This window comes from Onychomys torridus, chromosome 18 (genome assembly GCF_903995425.1).
Source record: "Onychomys torridus chromosome 18, mOncTor1.1, whole genome shotgun sequence".
Taxonomy (NCBI): domain Eukaryota; kingdom Metazoa; phylum Chordata; class Mammalia; order Rodentia; family Cricetidae; genus Onychomys; species Onychomys torridus.
In genome coordinates, this window is record NC_050460.1 from 59,161,833 (window position 1) to 59,174,645 (window position 12,813).

General features: G+C 53.8%; 1 protein-coding gene across 1 annotated transcript; it reads right to left on the reverse strand.

The window, feature by feature from the left end:
- Window positions 1-4,605: 4,605 nt before the first annotated feature.
- On the reverse strand, window positions 4,606-12,437 carry LOC118569426 (keratin-associated protein 10-4-like). The gene is made up of 4 exons (XM_036167171.1): window positions 11,609-12,437; window positions 11,118-11,278; window positions 9,694-9,858; window positions 4,606-5,511 (listed from the first exon to the last, which is right to left on the reverse strand). Exons 1-4 carry the CDS (start codon window positions 12,435-12,437, stop codon window positions 4,606-4,608), a joined length of 2,061 nt encoding a protein of 686 aa, XP_036023064.1.
- Between the last annotated feature and the right edge of the window lie 376 nt (window positions 12,438-12,813).

A 12,813-nucleotide genomic window follows, 5' to 3' on the forward strand; every position in this document is an offset into this window, starting at 1 on the left:
CTTCTCAAGTGATTCAAGGCTTTGTCACGTTGGAAATAAAAGCTAGCTAGGACAATATCTCCATATCCATCTCTCTACTATGTCTATATCATCTGCCAGTTATAGGCAGGTATGAGTGTAAAGAAGAAAGAGACCATAGCAGAATCCAAGGAGTTTCCAAATGGCCCACCAGAGGTAAAGTAGGAAGCTGACAGAGTGGAGAAGAGTCTCTTCAAGGGTCAGATACCCAGCCCTTCTGGAGATCTGCTGCAAACAGAGCTGAGCTGCAGGGAAAAGGTACGGGGCAATAGAAGATGTAGACGTGATGGGCAAGACTGAGCCTAAATGGACAGACACGTGGACAGATGGCAGGTCCAGAGAGACAGACAGACGGACAAGACAGAAATCCAAGTAGGCCATGTCAACAGAGAGAAGAGAGTTGAATTGAAGCCCATGAGACAGTTAGGTGTTCTCTGTCTGGCTGTCCCGTGATGCACACATTAACAGTCAGGTGACAGGTTGCTGGGGGTGTGGCCATTACATGTGAAGTGTCACCTTCTCCGTAGAGGATACCCTTCAGTCTGATGTGTTTAGTAAGTTCTTGGACCTGGTTTTCCTGGTGTGCTCTTAGTGTACCCATATGCTCCTGTAGCCCTGATTTGCTTTGGTAAGTTTATAGACTGACGTTTCACATTTAGGAATAAGTTATTTGTGCCTCCTCAGCAGCGGTGGATGGATGCTGCCATTCACATGTGCACCCAGTTTGCACACTCATCCCCCACCCCCAAATTAGTTAAAAGCTGCCTGTAAAATGGAGTCTCTCAGAGCAAGGCAAAGCCTGAAAAAACAGTTTGACATGATCTGGAGTCTATCAGAGCACACGCAACACAGCCCGAACTCAGTGAAACTCACGTGATGATTGCTCATGGAAGCTCACAGACCCCCCATTCTGACGCAATGGCCTCCCTCGGTCCTGTTGACCTGGTTGCTTGGTGATGCTGAAGTCATGAGCTTCTCTCTTCTGTGTGTTGGAGGCTAGGAAAGGGCTTGCAGGCAGCTCATTCGTTTGGATGGAGTCGGATGAACTGAGATCTCTGGATGGGGCCCCAATGCTGAGCCCTGCAGCCATTCAGGCAGCACTGAGCTCCTGGACCTGGATGGAGGCCCAGACCTCCTCCCTAGCCACCCTCACCTAGCTGGCTCAGATAGCAGCCAGATTTAAGGCCAGGTAGCCTGGAAAGGATGGCTAGCTATCCCTGAGTCTCTTGCCAGGTATTCTCTCCCCTAGTCTCTCTAGACAACAGACACTGGCCCTGACCCCACAATCATCCCACACTGGTCCTGTGGCCAACACTGTGCCAGCCTCACCCTGATATCTGCACCCCTACCCACCAGCCAGTGTGAGCAGCCTCCACAGCCTGAGGGGATGTGCCCTCAACTTCCTCAGACTGAATGCATCACCTACTCAGGTAGGCAGCTGAGTCCTCAAAGGCTGTACCTAGAGGAAGTAGACAGTTCTTTTCTGCCTGTGGGCAGAAGAATTTTAGTAAGTCTTTCCCAAACCACGTGTCTTGGTCTCAGTTTGACCCATAGGGAGGCTGAGCAAAGTGGACATTTAAGGCAAATGAATGAATGAATGTCCCCTTTGCTGCGGAGCAGCTGTAGATACCAGGGGTGGGTGGGACCTTGTGAGCCCCCCAAAAGCCTCACAGCAGCCTTGCTGAGTCCCTGCATCCCCAGGATCTCTGCTGGGGTCTAGGGGGATGGAACCTAGCCGTGGGAAGTCAGGTTTCTCAGCCACCCAACCCAACAGTCCCTGAGGAGCCAGGCCAGCTTCCAGTGCCAGAAAAGATACTTTCACCTCTAGCCTGTTACATGCCTAATTATTTCCAACTTGGGAATGCCACTGAGACAGCCTGGCCTTGGCTTAGGCTCATACCCCACGCTTCACCTGCATGTACACACACACACACACACACACACACACACACACACACACACACACAGTATTGTTTGTAAAGTGGCATGCGCAGCTCTCTGAATTTATGTCCCAATACTGGTGTACACTAAAGCGAATTAATTCTTCCATCCACTGTGGCTGGGCGGGCTCTGTAAACAGTAGAAGCAAACTCCAGGTGTCGTAGTGAGAAGGGCCTGGGGCCCTGATACAGGACCACAGTGGGAATCTGAGACAGAACAGAAGCCCCCCTGGCCCCTGTGTCTTCTCTATGACAGCCATACCTGCAGTGATGGCTTTGAATTGGAGCTCATCAGCTGTACATGGCCAAGTCGATTGCCACCGTACAAACCCCCTGGCTCCAAGTGATGGCATTTGAGTACCAGCCTTTCCCCTCCCTATGCGGGGTCATCCCGTGCAGGTGAGCGTGTAAGTAAATGTGCCTCGGAAGGACCCTGTGCAGGCCTGGCTGGGAGTTGTGAGCATGGCCATGCTTCCAGGGCTGGGATGAGTCACGAACATGTGCTTTCCTGTTCCTTGAGCATGAGGAACATGCTCAGTGACAGTAAAGGTTATTTATAAAGGCCGCCCCCTCTCCCCTGGAGGTATGTTTTGAAGAGTTCAAAGATGACCCACTTATAAACATGGTGGAAACATAAAAGTCAGGCTGATATTAGGGAGCTACAGCGTAAGAGGCTTGAGAGGCCAGTGAGGGTTTGCCCAGTGTTGAGCATCGGGCAGCTCTGAACTTCCATAAGGGCCACAGGTGCATTATTCATTCTGCCTTCCTCTGGCCTGGACTGCTGTCCCCAGCAGGTGGGACGCTGGGGGAAAGCTTCCATGAGCATTCACACCTGTCACTCTTGGCTTTAGAGGTGACCTGAGGAGCCCCCTCTTTGCTCTTGTCAAGTGCTTTTTTTCGAGCTTAACTTGCAAGTGAGGTGACAAAATGGGGGTCCTGATGTCTGGTAGGAAATGTCTTGGTCACTATCCACACGGCCGTCCCTGTGGGGTCTGGCATTCTGTGTTCTGGGGACTTTCTGAGAAGGGCCGATAGCTTCACTCTCCAGCAGGTGGCCAGCAGTGTGGCTCTCAAGGCCCCCAGGTCACTGGTCTCAGACACCGAGGAATATAGGCTGGGGTAGGTAGGGGTTTAGTCGTAGAGAGGGGACATTCCAGATACCAGGTGAGGGAACTCCCAGGAGTGTTCTGGCGCTCAGTAGGAGATGACTTCTCTTCCCTCTCTTTCCACAGGAGGGTCCCCAGGAGAGTGGGAGGGCAGGGACAGGGTGCCATCTGTCTTCACGGTCCTGGAAGACAGGAGGGCTTGGTGTGTGGGCAGGAGCAGAGTTCCCAAGGAGCCTTTTCCCCAATGGGCATGGTCCAGGCCTGTTGAGGGGGTCCCTGGGGCAGGCTCCTGGGCTGTTAGAGTTCTCAGCTTCCCAGGACTACAGCCTGGAAACCTGTTCACTTCCACCTGGCTCTCTCCTGTGTGGACAGAGTAGGCTTCAGAACCCAAAGGACACTGGTGTGAGGCTGGAGAGGGGCAGCAGGCCAGAGTGTAGCTTTGGTCAAGAGAGCATGGCATGCTTGGGGCTCTGGAAATGTGAGGAACTTCCAGATTGGCCCAAGGGGAGAGGGAGAGAGAAAGAGAGAGAGAGAGAGAGAGAGAGAGAGAGAGAGAGAGAGAGAGAGAGATATCGAGATCTGCATAGCAGAGCAGGTGCAGGCCCTGGCCCTAGAGGATGGATTAAGAAGCGCCTGCCCTGGCCAGGTTTCAGTGGCACACACCTTTAATCCCAGCACTCGGGAGGTAGAGCCAGGCAGATCTCTGTGAGTTCGAGTCCAGCCTGGTCTACAGAGCGAGATCCAGGACAGGCACCAAAACTACACAGAGAAACCCTGTCTTGAAAAAAAAAAAAAAAAAAAAAAAAAAGAAGAAGCGCCTGTCCTTTGGTTTCTTTCTCCTTAATACACTCCCCCATTTCCAGGCTGTACTTTTTTTTTTTATTTTTTATTTATTTATTTATTTTTAAGCTGAGGATAGAACCCAGGGACTTGGGCTTGCTAGGCAAGCGCTCTACCACTGAGCTAAATCCCCAACCCCTGTACTCTTCATGTAGACACAGATCTACAGGTTGGGACATTTGAATAAAGTAGTACAGGGGCCTGCTCGGGAGGCTTTGGCTGTGCCATACCCCTGCTGGCCCTTCTTATCCCTGAACATTCTCAGTCATCCAGGGATGGTAAGACTCGGGGATGCAGAGGTCTTTTGCCAGGGACTAATCTAGCTGCCAGTCACCAACCACAATCCACTGGGGATTCCAGCCAGATTTAAGACAGTCCAAGTCCTGGGGCTCGTCTGGATATGCTCTCATGACACCCCTGACCCTTGCATGAGGCAGGAAGAAGAACACTCAAAGGCCAGGAAGAGAGGTTTATTAGTGGCTGGGCAAGACATGTATTGAAGACAGCAGAGGAATGCTGGGGAGGTTGGAGTGCTACAGAGCCTTTATAGGAAGCTGTGAGGGGGACATCAGCTGTTGGGGTGTGACATCACAGAGCTGTCATGCTATGCTGGTGCCAAAGCTGATACAGCAGCCAACCCCTACAGGTCACTCTGAGGCAAGGAAGGAACTGAGCTCTGGGGCCCCCGCAGGACAGGCCCATCAGCAGCTGGACTTCTGGCCCAAGGAGAGACCACAGCAGGCCTGGCGGGAACAGGCAGGGCGGCAGAGCAGGGACACACTGGAGCAGGGCTTGCAGCAGCTGGGCTGGCAGGAGGAGGCACAGCAGGAGGAGGTGGGCACACAGCAGGCAGGTCTGCACACAAGGCGGCAGAGCAGGGACACGCTGGAGCAGGGCTTGCAGCAGACAGGCTTGCAGCAGACTGGCATACAGCAGGAGGACTGACAGCATGAGGGCTGGCAGCTAGATTGTTGGCAGCATGAGGAGGATCCAGAACAGATGGGTGTGCAGCAGACAGGCTTGCAGCAGACAGGCACACAGCAGGATGACTGACAGCATGAGGGCTGGCAGCTAGACTGCTGGCAGCATGAGGAGGATCCAGAGCAGATGGGTGTGCAGCAGACGGGCTTGCAGCAAAGGGTCACACAGCAGGATGGCTGGCAGGGGGAGCAGGTGCAGCAAGCTGGCTGGCAGCTAGACTGTTGGCAGCATGAGGGTGTGCAGCAGCTGCTGCAAGCAGATTGGCAGCAGGGGCTGGACACACAGCTCACTGGGGTGCAGATGAGGCTTAGGCAGGGGGATGGGTCACAGCAGCTGGGCACACAGCAGCTGGACTGGCAGCAGCTGGGCATGCAGCAGCTGGGCACACAACAGCTGGGCTGGCCACAGCTGGGCATGCAGCAGCTGAGCACACAACAGCTGGGCTGGCAGCAGCTGGGGGCACAGCAGGTGGGCTCACAGCAGCTCTCTGGGCAGTCGTCTACCTGCCAGGAGGAGTCAGTACAAGAATCACAGGAACCGGGCAGGCAGACCCGGCTGTCATAGCTCAGGTCACTGGAGCAGATGGACATGGTGGAGGTGGCCATGGTGGGCAGGTCTGGTAGGAGCTGTGAGAGTGTGAGTGTGTGAGTGTGAGTGTGTGAGTGTGAGGGGCTGGCTGTCAGCTTTTATACCCTCACACGGTGTGTTGTTGGTGACCGGCAACCCTTCACAGAAACTCTTTCCTTGTTGGTGTTTGGAGCTGACTGCTGGAGAGTCCTCATCAGCCGGAAGATGCCACTTGGCTTGTAAACGTCCTGGCTGTGTGTTGTGCTAAGCCAGCCACCTTGGGCGGCTCTACTGATGGGGAGGGGATCCAGGTAGGAGACAGCAGTGATCAGGGCCTGGGGCTGGGCTTTCTTGGCTAGGTAGTTGAATCTGTGCTGCTGAAAAGTCCAACCATTTGAGTGCCCTGAGCTGGCCATGTCTGTCCCCTTCTCTCTCTCTCTCTCTCTCTCTCTCTCTCTCTCTCTCTCTCTCTCTCTCTCTCGTTTTTTGAGACAGGCCTGTAGCTTTGGAGTCTGTCCTGAACTAGCTCTGTAGACCAGGCTGGCCTGGAACTCACAGAGATCCACCTGCCTCTGCCTCCCGAGTGCTGGGATTACAGGCGTGCACCACCACCGCCTGGCCCCCCTTCTCTTTTAAGCTTGCCATCAGGTCCTTGCAGGCGAAGGTGGAGCTGATTCTAATGAGTGGTGAACTTTCCTTCTCTCATTTTGGCCTGGATGGAGACACTCATCCTGGGGACTCAGTAGCTATGGCTGTTCCTCTGCCCATTGCTACCCTTGCTCTGGTGGTGAAGGGTCTGAGGCAAGGCTGGGGTGGGCCTGTGCCTGAGAAGCAGTTCCTTCTGACATTGACTGCTGTTAGCACTCTCTTGTCTGGCTTTGATGAAGTTTGACATGCAGTGAGGGTGAGGCACGAGATCAATGCCTGGATGCCCTTGAACTTGTGGAGTCCTGTGCTTCGTCTCATTCTTGAGGACTCCTTGGAACCCCTGTGTGGTCCCTCAGCACTGGCCCCAGAGCTCTGTCCAGGAGTCCCGTGAGGAGCTATGGGTGGGGGGTGGGGTGGAGAGGGCAGGTCTTAATGGCCACAGTCTCTACTGGGAGGGAGAGTTCAGGCATTTTCTGAAGGACCTCCTCCACAGGGGTGTTGGAATCCTAGGCAGGTCTGCAGCAGGGAACCATGCTTGCAAGTCACCTGGGGACTACCATACATTGGGGAGGCGGAGGAAACTGGCCAGTTAGGGTAAAACCAGGATGGGATGGGCAGTCCCTGAGATGATGGTTCCAACTGTAGTGTTCTGGGTGAGGTGTATGTGGCAGTCTCTTTGTATGAGCTGTGCCAGAGTTCTATCATCAGGCACATGTGTGGAGGATCCCTTTCTCATGACTACTGTGTTTTCTATATGAAGTCTTCCTCCAAAGAGGTGTAGTCCTCCAGCCCAGCGTGCTGGTGAAGGGTGTCAGCTGGGAGGCCCACTGAGAAGCCTTTGATGGGTATGTTGTTCCTCACCTATCTCTTTCCTTCCATCTCTCCCCTCCCCCTTCCTGGCCACCATGAGGTGAAAAGCCTGTCACCACCACCTTCTTGTGAGGTACAAGGCTTCTCACCTCAGGCCCACAAACAGAGCCGGCCAGGGGATTGAATTTAGGAACTTGTGATGCCTCTGAGACCGTGTGGCCAACTCAGTCATGGTTGCTGACTAGTTCTCTTCCATTTTAGAGACCTCCAGTTGAGTAAAGCCTGATTCTAAATACCAACACAGAAAAGCACTTTAGGATGGGCCAGAGTCGAAGTTAAGTGTTTATGAATGATTTGTACAGAGACATTGCATTGTGAGTGTCCCCAGAGAGTCTGCTAAGGTGTCTACATCATGTCTGCATATGTGATCCTATGGCTCTGTGTGTGTGTGTGTGTGTGTGTGTGTGTGTGTGTGTGTGTGTGTTGAGGCCAGAAGACCACCTTAGGTGTTGCTCCTCATATGACATCCACTATTTATTTATTTATTTACTTATTATTATTAATATTGGTTTTTTGAGACAGGGCTTCTCTGTGTAGTTTTGCACCTTTCCTGGAACTCGTTTTATAGACCAGGCTGGCCTCAAACTCACAGAGATCTACCTGGCTCTGCCTCCTAAGTGCTGGGATTAAGGGCATGCGCCACCACCGCCCAGCCTATTATTATTATTTTTTAATAAAAGGTCTCTCTTTGGCTTATAGCTCACTGCTTGAATTAGGTTGGCTGGCCAGGGCACCATAAGGATCTGACTGGCCTCACCTTCTCAGTGCCAGGATTTTCAAAACATGGGTTTTGGGGACTGAACTCAGGTCCTCAGTCTTGTGTAGCAATCACCTTAGCTATTGAGCCTCTCCCCAGGACATGGCCCTGAGGCTTTCTATCACCATCCTGCAGTGTACAGGGTTTAAAGACCAAGCAAAATTTAACACTTAAGCAAAATCTAAATCTTAAGTAAAATACACAAGCTGGCTTATTTTCTCTTTGTTTGTAAATGATTTTTTTTAAGGATGGTGTATGAAGTGCACTGCTTAGATTTAGGGGCAAACAGGAAGGTAAATCTGGCAAAACGAGGTCACAAGCATCCTGGCTCTTAATAAACACAGCTTTCTTGTTTCTAACATCCGTCTATAGAGACCTGTCTATAGAGAAACACACATTAACACATTATTTCTCTAGGCAATTTGGATTTATTAGTTGTTTTGAAGGTGTGTGTGTGTGTGTGTGTGTGTGTGTGTGTGTGTGTGTGTGTGTAAAACCTCTGTTGTCACTCCCAGGGTCTCTTACCAGCCTGGAGCTAAGTAGCCCAGGCTGGCTAATCGAACACAGATCTTCATGCTCAAAAGGGAAGCACTTGACCATTGAGCATCTTCCCAACCATTCTGAAGTTTCTTGGAGGAACGAGAAATCAGATCTCTGGGTGAAGACTTCTTTCCCATGCAGGCTCCTGAGTTCCCATCTTTCTGTCTGAAGTACTCCCCCACCCCTACCTCCCCGCCCCCCACACCAAGTTGTTTCCACAGCATTTTGTCTCAGCAATGCCGTCCAGCTAAAGCAAAGACCTGCAGACTTTATGTGTTTGTTTATGGATGGGGTTTGACAGAGTCACTGTATCCTATTGCGACAATGTTCACAGTTTACTCAGACTGCCTGGACCTGAGAGGAGTGGGGAGAGCCACACCTGGAGGTCAGGTCTACACTGGAGCAGTGAGTGCCTCCTGGGGCACTCAGGTCCTCCCTGGGGCACTAAGGTCCTCTCTGGGGCCAGTGAGCTCCTCCCTGGGTCACTAAGGTCCTCCCTGGGGCACTAAGGTCCTCCCTGGGGCACTAAGGTCCTCTCTGGGGGCAGTGAGCTCCTCCCTGGGGCACTCAGGTCCTCCCTGGGGCACTCAGGTCCTCCCTGGGGCACTCAGATCCTCCCTGGGGCACTAAGGTCCTCCCTGGGGCACTAAGGTCCTCTCTGGGGGCAGTGAGCTCCTCTCTGGGGCACTAAGGTCCTCCCTGGAGCACTAAGGTCCTCCAGGGGCCAGTGAGCTCCTCCTTGGGGCACTAAGGTCCTCCCTGGGGCACTAAGGTCCTTTCTGGGGGCAGTGAGCTCCTCCCTGGGGCACTAAGGTCCTCTCTGGGGACACTTTCCTCTGGTGTAGGCGGCCTAGCTCTGACAGTGGTGCTGGTGTCACAGGTGGGCATCAGGGCAGAGCAGCCACTCTTAACTCAGATGTAGAAAGTAGGATAGCCCAGATGAGGAGTCAGGACTGAAGGGACCCGTACATAGCAGGGTGTTCCCTCCTGGACCATGGATTAGGCATCAACCACTCTCAGACGCCTATTTTCACAGAGAGATCTTTTATTAAATAGGGAAAAAAAGTAAAGTGGCTGATTTCTGACTCAGGCAGAAAAACAGCAGCAAATGGACCCCACAAGTGTGATTTTTAAGAGGAAAAAAGGAAGGTCTGTGCTGGAACGGGCTAGGATGTGGTGGGATGTTTTAATTGGGCATGTTAATTAGGGTAGCCAAAAGGGGGCTTTGGATTGCTGGACTTCAGTATTTTGATAGCCTCAGGAATGGTCAGGCATAAGAAAGTGTCCCAATAAGGGAATAGACAGACCTTGGTGGTTAGTTTTAGGGATATAATCTACAGTTTACAAGGGAGAGGGAAGGAGCATGGACAGAGCCAGCCAGTGCCATGTGAGCTATGCCTGGGCCAGCTAGAGCCCCTTCAGTGACTTGTGTGAAATGTGAGCCCAGATCTTCCAGAGGCAGGAAGCCTCGGACTCCTGGGGAGTGTGGTGGGGGTGGGGGTGGTGTGAGGGTGCAGATGGTGAAGGGGGAGTAGGTGGGTGGGGTTATCTTTCCATTGCTTAGTGTCATCTCAGAGCCGTCTTCTGACAGCTGGGAGGTGTGAAGGTAAAGCCTTGCAAAACTGGCCATAGCTAGTTGTGTGTGAGCTTCGTGTGGTAGCTGTAACAACCCTTGACACATGGTTGGTGAGATGCAGGGCCAGAGCCAGGCAGATAAATGGATGGATGGGTCACATCAGCAGTGGGGACCAAGGAGCTGAGGCCTCGGTTGGGCATTCTCTCAGTCCTTTGACACACATGGAGTGATGAGGTGAATAGCCAGCGGGCAGTTACCACATGTCCTCCTCTCCATGGAGTGAGGTGAGGACGTAGCACCTTCCCTTGGTCTGGTGTGCTTGACAAGCTCTTGGGTCAGGCTTTTGTGATATGGTTTTAATAGGCCCACGTGCTCATGTGTTCCCAATCCACTCGGAGAGGATCACAGGGAACTGTTTTACTTTTTGGAGTCTGTCATCAGTCTGTGACAGGTGTTGGTGCTGATGCTGACAGGCACAACATGATGAAGTGTCCTTCTGTCTTGGCGTTGACACCCACTATGGCGCCAAATGCTGCTGGTGAAGTGGAAGGGACCCAGGGTGAGGTCCAGCCTGCCCACGGCTGCTCCACAGCCTGGAGTTAGTCAGGACAGCAGACTGACCATCATAGCTGCCGGCTGCATCTCTCTCTGACCTTGGGGATGGAAGGTAGGAACCCCCGGCTTGGCCTCCAGGCTCACAGTTCAAGGAGAGTGTGGCTTATCCCTGCAGAGGAATTGGAGGAGGGAGACCACAGAGTTGGCAGGCCACAGCTACCTGGATGAAGGCTGTGCATGGATTGCAAGAGATGGAAGATGAGGGGCAGGTGTGTGCGTGGGCCCTGGAAGCTTCTTGCCCTGAGTTCCCCTAGCAGGGAAAGGCAAAGAGGCCGGGAGGGGAGTGAGGTTGAGGATGAGTGGGCAGTTCAGAGGCGGATGGAGAGTGTAGGGGGCAGACAGGGCAACACAGAGAGCGATGGAGGGGAAGCAGCTGCTGGGGGAAATCATGCAGGAGAAAGCAGCCTGGCTCTGCTTATTCTCTGTGTTGAAAGCCTGTGGGTTAGCTGCAGTCTAAGCTTAGGAGGTAGCCTCCAGGAAGCCTGTGCTGGTTTCTGGGCTCTGACTTCTAGCACAGGCTGGGCTGCCGGCTTTCTCTCGTGAGGGACTGAGCCCACTCTCTTCTGAGGAACCAGGTTCTTAGCAGCTGCCGTCAATGGTCCCTCCAGGGAATGCCCAGCTGGTATAAGACCTTTGGCACCAGACACACTGCCACCCACCCTGAAAATCTGCTTGTCCTTGCCCGGTGGCTCCTGGGAAAAAGGCTGGCCCAGAGGGGTGGGCAGGGGCTGCCTATGACCAGGATCCTCTATCACAGGTGTGAGAGTGGTGGCCCAGGACAAGGTGGGCAGGGTGGGAGGGTCCCCCGCTGCGCTGCTTCCTGTTCCCCCATGAGGACCTGATGCTGATTCCATTAGAGTTCAGAGAGGAAGAATGAGGCATGGCTGAGGTCAAGGAAAGAGTTTATTAGGGTTCTGAGGAGGCTTCCAGCTAGAGGGCAGCTGGCAGTTTCCCACAGAGAAGCCTGCTGACACCCAGACTGTGGAGCAGGGTTCCCTGGCTTGTGACCAGAACCTCAGGCTGGGCAGTGTCAGAGAGCAAGAGAGGATACTCTGTTGTTTGATGGAAGGTACCCAAGCTTAGGGGGAGAGGTGAGAGATCCCTAAGGGATGGACCCATCAGCAGCTGGACTTCTGGCCCAAGGAGAGACCACAGCAGGCCTGGCGGGAGCAGGCAGGGCGGCAGAGCAGGGACACACTGGAGCAGGGCTTGCAGCAGCTGGGCTGGCAGGAGGAGGCACAGCAGGAGGAGGTGGGCACACAGCAGGCAGGTCTGCACACAGGGCGGCAGAGCAGGGACATGCTGGAGCAGGGCTTGCAGCAGACAGGCTTGCAGCAGACAGGCTTGCAGCAGACAGGCACACAGCAGGAGGATTGACAGCATGAAGGCTGGCAGCTAGACTGCTGGCAGCATGAGGAGGATCCAGAACAGATGGGTGTGCAGCAGACAGGCTTGCAGCAGACAGGCACATAGCAAGATGACTGACAGCATGAGGGCTGGCAGCTAGACTGCTGGCAGCATGGGGAGGATCCAGAACAGATGGGTGTGCAGCAGACAGGCTTGCAGCAGACAGGCACACAGCAGGAGGATTGGCAGCATGAGGGCTGGCAGCTAGACTGCTGGCAGCATGGGGATCCAGAGCAGATGGGTGTGCAGCAGACAGGCTTGCAGCAGACAGGCACACAGCAGGACTGTTGGCAGGGGGAGCAGGTACAGCCAGCTGGCTGGCAGCTGGACTGTTGGCAGCATGAGGGTGTGCAGCAGACAGATTGGCAGCAGGGGCTGGACACACAGCTAACCGGGGTGCAGATGAGGGTCAGGCAGGGGGCTGGGGCACAGCAGCTGGGCTGGCAGCAGCTGGGCTGGCAGCAGCTGGGGGCACAGCAGCTGGGCTCACAGCAGCTCTCTGGGCAGTCCTCTATCTGCCAGGAGGATTCAGTGCAGGGCTCAGAGCAGACAGACATGGTGGAGGCAGCCATGGCTGATCGGAAGGCAGAGAGTGAGAAGTTGTGAGTGAGTGAGTGAGGTTGGATGGTGGCAGGTGCCACTTATATATCTCTCAAGGATGTGCATGTGTGTTTGCGTTGTCCCAGCTTCAGTTCCTTGTTGGTGTTGTGGTAGTTGGAAGGACACTCATCAATCAAATGGCCATGACCTGTAGCTCCGCCCACAGAACTCTGCCCAGCTAGAGCAGAAAGGTCTGGTAGAGCTGTGTGGGGCAGGGCAGAGGCACATGGTCCTTTCCTTTCCAGGGAAGGTCACTTCCCTGTTATCTGCCATGGCCATCTCTTGAGGCCCTTTGCTCTGGCTCCCCGCTTCAGCCCTCCGTTGACTCATCAGCATATTTTAACCTTA

Excerpts from the sequence above, each read along its gene's own strand:
- LOC118569426 (XM_036167171.1), bottom strand. The coding sequence starts at position 12,437 with ATGGCTGCCTCCACCATGTCTGTCTGCTCTGAGCCCTGCACTGAATCC. Across the intron at positions 11,279-11,608 it reads CTCCCGCCAGGCCTGCTGTG|GAAGCAGCGCAGCGGGGGAC; the intron begins GTCTCTCCTTGG and ends ATGGGGGAACAG. Across the intron at positions 5,512-9,693 it reads TGGGCTCACATTTCACACAA|CTCCTACCAGACCTGCCCAC; the intron begins GTCACTGAAGGG and ends ACACTCTCACAG.